This window comes from Heloderma suspectum, chromosome 1 (assembly GCF_057233095.1).
Source record: "Heloderma suspectum isolate Gila_16-S chromosome 1, 16-S_ref, whole genome shotgun sequence".
NCBI lineage: Eukaryota > Metazoa > Chordata > Lepidosauria > Squamata > Helodermatidae > Heloderma > Heloderma suspectum.
In genome coordinates, this window is record NC_139458.1 from 303782830 (window position 1) to 303793815 (window position 10986).

The window sequence follows — 10986 nt, forward strand, 5'->3', positions numbered from 1 at the left end:
AACACCATATTAAAATTACGCTCTTTAAAAAACGTTAAACTTGCATAGGATTGCACCGTTAAAATGAAACCCAGATTACGATGCAATTTGGCCGCAGGGACGTGGACTTCTCTGGGAAGCGCTGCGCTGAAATTGCCGTCTTTTTCCTCGCCTCGTAGGTCAGACTGTTGCAAAGAGGAGCGCCCCCTGCTGAGGCATTTCTTGCGCGACAGCCGGGGAAAAAAGGCGACCACTTCTTGGGTTTAATGGCGAAGTAAAGACCGGGGGGGGGGGGGGCTGTTAGCGCCACCTACTGGCCATAATAATCTAGTTACAGTGGGTCATGATAAAAAAAAAACACTTCCCCCTCCTTTATTTAAGTACTGCGCATGCCTAGAGAGGCCCGGCCGCGTCATCAGCTCAACCCTCTTTGGATCACGTGCCCGCATGCTCCGAGGTGGGCGCGGCATACGTTGGTGGTTACATGGACGAGGGAGAGCGCGCGCGCAAGTCTCCCGCGAGGTACGTTGGACGGGAACATACGGGGAGCCCCGATATACGGTCCCAATGAGATGTCATTCCGCTTCTCCCGCCCCACCCCCAGAAGGGGCGGGCCAATCATCGCCGCTGGCGCTCCGCAACCCTCGTCTCCGGTCGCGCGTGGCATTCTGCAAGGAGCTGATGGGGGGGGTGCGCGAGGGAGAGCAAATAACGGCCTGACGGCTCTTACTGCGCCCTCGCCCGCAGCTTGCGTTGGGCCGGCGGGGGGGGGGGCGCTCTTACCGAGACGAGGAGGAGAATTAGGCTGGGGGCGCCGGGGGTTCGGCCGCGTGGGAGTGATGTCCGATCAGCTGCCGGAGCCGCTACCCCTCCAGTCATTGCCGGAGAACAGACTATTTGCCTGCGCCCAGGCCGGACCGGAAGCGGGGGGGGACATTGGTTCGCACGTCATGAACGAGGGGAGCCCCTCAAGTCTGCTGCCCCCTCCCCAAAATTTGGAGCCAGGCCTGACAGTCTTCCCCCTAGTATACACAGTGTCGGTTCACACGTGCATGAATTCATTTCTGCACACGGCATGGTTGTCTCCTTTGAGGGGGCTTCAGAGGACACCTAAAAACCCCTCGGACACTTTGGAAGAACTCGAGACAGAGGTCACAGGGCTGCGTGGGCTAGTCTGCCAATGTACTCAGCAGCCACGACCCCCGTCCACCCACCCCACATACAGACAAACTTGTGGGTCCTCCTGGCCCCCTATGCATTCTTCCAATCGTTGGGTGATTGACCAAACCCTTTGGCTGTCACCTCAAGGTATGAACTGGCCGCACTAAAAAGGCCCTGTGAATGCTCTTATCTGCGGCTGTGGCAGTCCCTTCACATGTGGAAGCCATCACTAGAGCCCTATTTGAGTGTTCACCCTGACATGATTACAGTTGCATGAGGGAGGAGAACAGGACCACACCTGCTGGCTCTGCCCCACTGCCTTCTACGAGTTGGCGGGGAAGGTCTGAAGCGGGGAGCCACATGGTTTGGGACCCTGTGTGATTTAGGCCCCTGATCATGCTGGGGTTTAAAATACTTGGAGAGCCTGCACACATAGACTGGGCTCCCCGCTTCAGACCTTTCCCCTCCAACACATGGAGGACAGTGGGACTGGGTGACAAGGAGGTAGTGGAACCAGCTGTGACCGCACTCAAGAGGGCTTACATGTTGCAGCCATCCACTGATGAACATTGCATTTTAACTCGTTTTTTGTAAGCCAACTTGAGAGGGCTTTGCCCTGAAAGGTGGCATATACATCCCTTAAACATGTATCTGGGCACTGGTGCCATCCAGATATGTTTGGACTAAAATTCCCAGCCCACATAGCTGTCCCCACCCAACATGGTTTTAAGCTTTGTTTTGTGAACTATCCAGAGAGCTTTGGCTATTGGACAGTATAGAAATGTAATAAGCACATAAACATCTGGATGAACACCAGGTAGGGAAAGGCTGCTCTAAGCAATGAGTGCTTCACAATGGCTTTTGTAGTTGGTATCCTACAGTATCATTTGTTGCAAGAGAAGCTGCCTTGGGTGTTAATTTCGATTACATCTTAAGTGCTACAGATCTGACCCTGGCTATGATCTGTTCAAACACTTAGGCTGTGATCCTATATGCCAGAGTAGGCAACCTGGTGCCCTCCAGATATTTTGGGCTACAATTCCCATACTGCCTGACCACTGAAGATTGGCAAATACAGTTCTGATGTCCTGGCTCCAGTTCACCACTGCTCCTAGATAAGTCTGTATAGTAGTGGTAGGCAACGTAGTGCCCTCCTGAGGTTTTAGACTACAACACTCAAGATACCAGTTCTTATTGATGAGTTCACCAGCCTCACTGACAAAAACACATTAATTGTGTATCAAAAATGTTGATTTGAAAAAGAAAAAGATCCATGTTTCTTTTTTCTTGATTTAATAGAACTTCCAGGAAAAACAGCAGAAACAAGTGCTCCTTGATTGTCTTTCATCAGATGGGTTTGATCTTGTGTAGCTCCAGAAAAATCTTACAGCTTTTGCTAGCAATGGAACTAGTGCGGTGTTAGGAAGGGAACCAGGGGTCACACAACGCCTCGTTCAAATATGTACTAAAATCATAATATGAACGACATCTGGAGCTGCTGTTGGTGAATACAGTTTCAAAAATCCACAATTTGCAGGCATTAATGGACAAAGCTATATTTAATATATAGCAGGTCACCACAAAATCAAAGTAAACTGATGATACATTCAAGGATAAATGGGCAGATAAAAAAGATTGGCCAGGTCATGGACATTACATGGGTTGCAAGTTCCTATAGGACTGTTTCTACAGTTTGGAAAGGCTATTCTCTCTATTTATTAGGTTTCTATACCACCCAATAGCTGAAGCTGTCTGGGTGGTTCACAAAACTTAAAACCATAAAATAAAACATAAATATAACATGTTTAAAACTACAATATAAAACCAGAGTATTTTGATTTATATTTCAAAGCTGTCAGTGAAAATGAAAATTGATCAAAAGCAGAGCAACCTCATACTGGGCTGTATAAGTGTTTGCCTTCCAAGCGGTTTGACCTCGCTCTTATGTATGATTTCTTGAATGAGCTTGCAATACTTTCAGAATATCTGAAGGAAAAACCCACTGCAGTTGTTAAAGCAGATAGACACATTCAAAGATCTATAAGAGCTGGGGCCGGGGGGTGGGGAATAGAAAGGGCATTTTAAAAGCAGAAGCTGGGGTCTCAAAAAGTAAATTTGGTTCTTTAGCCCAAGAAGAAACCAAGATAAAAGTTTTACTGTTTTATTTTAACCACTGAAGGTCTGAAGGACTTAACAGTAAAAGAAAAATTGGCAGTTGCTGTTACCACTCAGAGGTAGAAATGGAACCAAGTTCTCTCTATTCATATGCAAAGGTAGGGTTGACATTGGTACCATCTGATTGGGGAATAACTGAACATTCTAAAGATTCCCATTGGTCGAAAGTTTACACAGAGATGGGGTGACATTAGCCACCTCAAAGCTGATTGGCTGGAGGGTTCTGACTAGAACAAATATAAGGAGCTGTGGAGAGAGTTGGAGTCTGTCAGGAGGAGTCTGACTGGAGAGTTGCCTGCGCAGGTGTCTCGGTGAGAGGCTGGAGAGCCTGAAGAAGACATCAGCCAAGAGGAGCAGCTACTAGACTGGGAGGCTGAGCTGAGAGCATGTGAGGCAGAAGCTAAAGGAGGTCTGCAAGTGGGGAGAGGAAGACTCCTGGAGCAAGGTAGAAGTCAAACCCGAGCAGAAAGAAGACTGCCATTCAAGCCCTCATGCTAGGCCTGCAAGTTAACTGGGTTTTGAAAGTAGTAACAACGTTCTTAAAATAAGAAGCTTTTGTGTTTTCTTTTTAATAAAATACTATATACTTTTGTTTTCTGGCAACTCTGGTCTGTTTTGTCTCACGCCTAGTGGCCAGTTACCTTCAGGGAAAAGGAGTATGTCAAATAAAAGGGGTGCACTTTAATGGTGGCAGTGGAAAGGAAGGGAAGGGTTACCCAGTGGTGCACAGTGATCCTCCAATTTGGGAATAGGGATAGCTTTGCTGTAGTGTATTGGCCCTCACCCCAAGTCCCAGGTTCTCCACAAGTTCTGACAGAGAACCAGAAGATAGCAGGTGAGTTCGCACATCACATTAAGCAACCCTGAAAATAAGCCACAGTGGGTGAGTGGCTTGTCCGTTACTCCTGATATATGATTGCCTGCTTGGTGGCTTGCTGTGGCTTTTTTCTCCCTCATTTCTCCAGGCTGCTGCCAGCAAGTATCCCAGCTGAAATCCTCATTTCCTTGTTCCCTATGTCAGCACACTTTCTGCAATTGGTCAGCTAGATTGCTGACTTACGAGGGAAACTCTTACACCCTCCTGCATCAGATTGCCAAATGAATTTAGGTTTCTGAGCCCTTATAACATGGGAATGTCTTTGCAACCGTTAAAAAAAATAGGGGTCTTGTGCAAGTGCAAGACTGCCTGTCAGGTACTGAGCCCAGCATAGCCATATCCCCCTCTTGTCGATTTCATCCTCCAGTGCTTCCCAAGCAAAACTGCCCCCCCCCCCCACGCGCACACACACCACTTCAGATTGCAGAAAGGAGATACTTTTCTAAGGCCTTATAAACACTGGGACATGTTCACAATTTTTTTAAAAAAGGGGGTGACTGCAAGACCAACTGTCCAGTTCAGCGCTTCCCTTGCTAGTGAACGCTTTCTTTTAAAGGCTACTTCACATTCTACTGAAGCAATAACTTCTGCCCCTAAAACTCTGCTCCTGCAGCCACCAGCTGCTTTTGGCTCCCCCCATCCCCTTCATGCTTGTTGCTTCCCTCCACTGGTCTCCGTTGCGCGCTGTCAGATGTACATGAGGGTTACAGAGCAGCGAGTGGGATCGCTGCGCATACACAAATTTCAAGGCAGACATGAGACAGATTCCCAAAAATATGCAAATTTCATGGCAGAGCAGTAAAACGGAGGGGGAAATTGAACAAATTTCAAGGCAGAGCAGTAAAATGGGGAAATTATGCAAAATTCCTAGCAGTGGAAAAAAATGAGAATGCTTTCAGAACACTCTGGTGTCCTTTCTTCAAGATGTCCATGAAAAAAGAACATCCATCCTGAGGCGGAGGGTGCTGAGGAGGGATGAGGGAGAATGGCGGCAGCACTAGCAGGATTGCAAGGAGCGGCCGAGGGGTTTGCTGCTTTGGCCAGGTGGCTCTCTAGCCAACCTGAACAACCCTACTACAAGCCGTAGGTTCTCAAGGTGGCTTGTTTATGAAAAGCAACCTACAACAGAAAAATCACTCTGGATTCAGACATTATGCTAAGCCATCCTGCAACCACCTACAATAACCCACTGTGGCTTAGCATGATATGCGAACCAGGTCAGTATCTATATGTGAAGGTCTGTCATAACTTGCATAGTGAACAAGATGAAGCAGCAGCTACTTGCATCCAAAGTCCAAAGTTACAGAATCCATCCTTGTCATAATAAAGGAGCTTCAGGCCTTGGAATATAATGAGTGGCCAACAGAAATGCAGCCAAGATTTGGAGAAGATGAAGTGGAATCATTGTGCAAACGTTTCAGCCTTCCAGTGCATCCTACAAACTCAGCCTACAGAGACTACTTGGATTCTAATGGGTGGCAGATACTACATGATTCTTTGATGTGATGTTCAAAGCTCATCCCAAGCAGCACAGTAGAATGTGAAAGAGGAATCAATCGGATGAACTTGATTGAAAAGCGCTATCTGGATGAACAATTTATCATGTTTCATCACTCATGCTCATAAAACTAAATGGGTGTCCTAAGTTGTGGCAGCCAGAGCAGTGTGTTGACCTGTAGTTAAGAACTCACCATTCTGCTGATAACTCTAGCACCAGAGTAGCTGCTGGCGAGGATGTTAAATGGAATCCAATTTGGACAATTATTACGTAATAACTTAAAGCTGAAATGTTAAATCGGTCAGTTTGCTGTACATAAAGACTAAACATTTTGGCCAGTTGGAACCAATGAACAATGGATTCTGGAGAAAAATCTGCAAGGTCAAGGATGGCTATGAAGGAAACCAAAACAGTTCACAGTGCCACATTTCTACCGTTCCCTGTTGACTATCCAGACTGCTACTCTGGGAGAGTAACTACATGAGATTCAAGGAAGAGTAACTGACATCCAGCTAGGATGGTGGAGGAATTCAAGATGAACTAAAATGAGCTCAGATTTCTAAGAACCCAACCTGCAGAATCCGCTGCAGAGCAACCCCCTCAGGCCACGTGGAGTTTGAGGACTTTCAGATCTTTTTTTTTTTTTTTTTACTTTTCTACTGAGTAAAGTTGAATGAAATGGGGTACAATATACTAAATGTAACATACTAAGGGAAATTATGTACACTGTTGCGATTCCTCTTACAGAATTATTTGCGTATTTTTCTGCATGACAAAAAAAATTGCATCCATCTTTGAGCAGACGATGGGATAAAAGGTGCCTGACTATCCGTGAAACACAGAGGGAGTAGATTTTACACAGTCTGTACATCCCTATGCCCAGTTGAGGCATAACTTAATCCCTAATTATCATCATTAGGTGCCATGCAGAAACTTTTGCTTTTCTATATGTTCAAGAACTGTTAATGTTAGAAATTTTTCACTTGGATCTTACTGTCTGACTGAAAGGACTGGTGCCGTTTTATTTTGTTTGTGCTTGTATGGTTTTTTTTTTTTTTTTTTGTCTTTAATTGATTCTTATTACTTGGTTAGCCACCCTGGGATTATACATTTATGTTGAAGGTGCAGGATATAAATAATATAAATAAACATAACCCCAGGTTCACCAATCACTCCAAGGAATTACATGTAAGGTAAGAAATTAAGGGCTCACACCTATGCATGTTTAGACAGAAAAAAAGCCCTACAACTCTAAGCATCCCCCAGCCAGTCATGTTGGTTGGGGCATACTGGGAGTTGTAGGATTTTTTTCTGTCTAAATATGCATAAGACTGCATCCTAAGGATTCATTTGTGTGGAGTTTTGGTAACCTAGTTTGAGAGTCTCTTGGGCTTATAAGGCAGTATATAAATACCTAAGTAATGTCTTTTACTGTGGTTAAAAAAGGTAGAATGAAAGAGACTGGCCATGTATCTTTTAGTTTCAAAGAATACAACATCTCCATGAGAGCAGATGAAATTTTATGAACATAAAATCCCCCAGAAATTATTGTAGTAGACATTGTACAATGATAGTCATCCAGCAAAGACATCAGTAGCATATCAGCTGACCTGATATGTACCTGCAAGTAGTAAGACATAACGGTACAAAATACAAGATGTAACAGGACTATGGGATTGTATATGAAGTCTAAGACAGATGCAAACATTGCTTTGGACGTTGTGAGCTTTTGTAGGGCTTCTGGTTGGCTACAAGTAGAGAGAGAGTGCTAGGTTAGATAGGCCTTTAGTCAGATCAAGAATGGCAATTTTTATATATCAAAATTACAACTAAAATTACACCTGCCTGCATTTCTATACCCAGGCATTCATGTTGGCTTACGATTTGAAATACCAATGAAAAGTTACAGAAGACAAAACAGCTGAATTGTCTTGGGCCACTGGTGGTTTCTTTAGGAGCTTGAGCATGAGCTTCCCAGCCTGCACTGTTTTTATCTGCCCTCCTGCCTTCCCTGAGACCCAAGAGTAAACACCCCCTGGCATCACACTTTGATCACTGTCTTTCAGGCAGGAGCTCTTTCTGAGGATGTTTCAGGCAAGGTAGTAGAGCTCAGTGGCTGGAACTCATTCAGCTCTTGTGAAGGCAAGGCTTCCCATGCTGGCAGTTGCTGGGTTCTAGACAGCAAGTGCCATTAGCTGCCAGGAGCAATCCAGCGAGGAGGTGAGGAAAGCAGTAAACTAAACTCCCTTGAGTACGATGTTACATACAATTTCGTTGTGGTGTCTGTGCAGACAGATTCCCTGATACTTTGCATGCATACAGTATGCCTTTCACTGTGGGAACCGGCCCTTAAATCATCACTCATGTTTGTAATTTTATAACCAATGCAAAGCTGAATGCATGAATCAATAATAGTAGCATGAGGCCCTTAGTTGCTTCCACACGTTTATCTTGCTTGGATTTTCATATCCATTGTGATTCACTTCATGTGTTTCTTAATGTTAGAACTGGACAGATCATGTATGGCCTTGATTTTACTCATGTAAGTCTCTTTGAACTCTTTAGAACCCAAGACCTAAATCTGTTTGAGGATTATAAGCTTCATTTTTATTACAGAAAAAGAAAAAAATTTAAAGTGTTTCATTTGATCAAAAAGATTTCATTTTGTCTAGTCAGATTTTATCAATAACTTTACAGTCTGATTTTGAGTGAGAGGAGAATATTAGTAGGTATCAGAACAATACTGATTTTATTTCTCCTGTCTCCAGGTGGCTATCTGTAACAGTGTCCAGCATCATAAAAGAAAATATTCAGCTTCAAATGGCAGAATTAGAAATGCTTTTTTCTATGTTTCCTAGTAAAGGAGAAATAACTCTTCAAGATGAAAATACTTTCCTTAATATTCAGAAGTACTTGAATAATGCAAGTGAAAATATTCCACATAAAACTGAATACTCAGTTGCTGTTACTATTGATGAACCAAAGGTGAGACCATTTGTTCAGATGTTTTACTTTATTTTCGGTTGAAGAACTCTAATATTTTAACTTGACATTAAATGTTTGTGAAATCATGTCTGCCTCATTGAAACATTAACTTGAGCCAATATACTATATTGTGCACTCACACGTTGGAGATAGACATGGCCTCAGTCACTCATACTTTTGTAACTTCCCAGTTAGATTACTATAATGCATAATATGTGGGGCTGTCCTTGAAGACAATCTGGAAACTTAAATTGGTTCAGAATTTCCAGAAGGGTAGCTGTGTTAGTCTTAGATGCCACAATACTTAGTTTTTGCTACAACAGAGAAATTTATTATGGCATAAGCTTTCGTGGACTTTCAAAATGTAGGTGCCAGCAAATCACACCATGTTATACCATTCCTTTATCAGATTCACTTGTGCAAAGTGAGTGGAAGCCATAGTCAGCTTTATGAACTGGTCCTAGCTTTCACTGAAATTAATACTTTCAGGTGATGTATTTAGAATTGGGTTCCATTCATTTGGTGTATAATCAGTGTTTCCGAAAATCACCTAACTACTAAATATTAAATTGCTGTATTTGTCTTTATTTTTAGGTACAAGTAAATTTGCAGGTGGCTTTGCCTCATGACTACCCTCTGTGTGACACCACAGCTTTTTGCAAGATCACATGCTCTAGACAGGCAGCAACAGTTGCAGCTCAACAAGGATATCACCTCTTATATCACATCTTTGGAATCTGGAGAACTTTGCATATTTGCAGCTATGCAGTGGTTACGAGACAACAGCATGCTGTATTTGCAAAGCAGCAAAGTCCGCTGTGAAAGAGTGCCAAATGAAAAAGTAGTTAAACATTATTTAACCGGATGTGGATTTACAGCCACCACATATATAGACAGTAACTAAGGAAAAAGATATTTGATTGTGCAAAGAAATTAAATCTTACTGGTTTCTGCCTAACTGGGCAACCTGGGGTCATTTGTGTGGAAGGTGTCAAAGAAAACTGTGAAGAGTTTTGGCATGTCGTTAGATATCCCAACTGGAAACATTTCCTGCAAACATATTGAGAGTGTTGAGACTGAGGGAAATGGGGATAACCTACGTCTCTTTGATACTTTTGAAGATTTACAATTTCAAGCCCATGGTGATTATGGACTGAGGAATGACTGTCACATGGACCTTGGCCAATTCCTAGAATCCCTTAAGGCATATCAAAGTGAACACATATTTCAGATCTTTGGTGTTGAAGGCAAATGTTCTGACAGTTAACAAACAAGTTATGTTCTTAGTTTTCTTGTGTGTTAATAGAAACTAAACATTAATCTACCAAAATAAAACTGAGCTATGGATATAGTGAATGTGACAAGGGTATACACAGAAGCTGTGATTAGTAGAACAGTCTGTATATTAAAGTTTATATATCATTATATATCAAAGTTGGAGCAAACCCTCTCAAATTGATTCTGATGGGAAATTGATTTGTATTGAGTCAGACCAATGGTGCAGCGAAATTCAATCCTGACAGGCAGCTCCCCTTAAACCAAGCTCTCAGGGGTTTTAAGCATGTAATTCCCAGCACCATTAACTGAAGATGGCAGGGATTCAAGGCCTTCAAACAAAGATTTCCAGTATCTTAGTCCCAGATTGTAGAAAGAGTATATTTTAGAAGATGCATGAGCACCTCTTTTGGATGTTACGCTGTGCTTAGATGGTACAATCGGAAGGGATGGGCAGTGTCTTTAAACTACATAGGGCCAAGCCACTTAAAGCTAGACAAATCAAAACTTTGAACTGTGTCAAAAATCTGTGTGGAGCACAAGTGATATGTGCCTTGATACCCCACCCCTGGATTGTGCACACCGATGGCAGTTATTCAGGCCAACCCAACACACAGGTGCCTGGCCAAGCATTATGAGCACTATACTCAAGCAGAAAATATAAAATGTTGCAGCCTTCTTACCTCTTGGCGTTGGTGAAAGTTGTCCCTGGTTGTCACTGCAGCATAATGCTCCATATACTTCAGTGGTTCCAAAGAGTAATTCAAAGTAACCAGGGAGACTGAAATCTGTAGTGGCGTCAGTATTCCTCTGTCTCCATTTGAGAAGCCAACCATTATTATCACTTTCATGTTTCCATTACAGCTGGCTGGCTTGAGTCTGAAACCTTGCAACAGCCAGACAGTGACTGGGTTCGCACATCACGCTATGCCATGGTATCTTAGCATGACGTCTGAAGTGGCTTACTCGCAGAGTGGCTTAGCATGACTATCTAAATCCAAGTGGTTTTCCCATCATGAGTAGTTTTGTGGAAACA

The 10986-nt window shown here is 43.4% G+C and overlaps 1 protein-coding gene across 1 annotated transcript; it reads left to right on the top strand.

Annotated features, from left to right (window-relative positions):
- Window positions 1-447: 447 nt before the first annotated feature.
- On the top strand, window positions 448-10038 carry RWDD2A (RWD domain containing 2A). Its single transcript, XM_084827016.1, is given in 6 exon segments — window positions 448-501; window positions 8459-8675; window positions 9270-9314; window positions 9316-9526; window positions 9529-9721; window positions 9723-10038. Coding segments are annotated over 6 exon segments (924 nt in total). The 5' UTR covers window positions 448-463; the 3' UTR covers window positions 9943-10038.
- The last annotated feature ends 948 nt before the right edge of the window (window positions 10039-10986 follow it).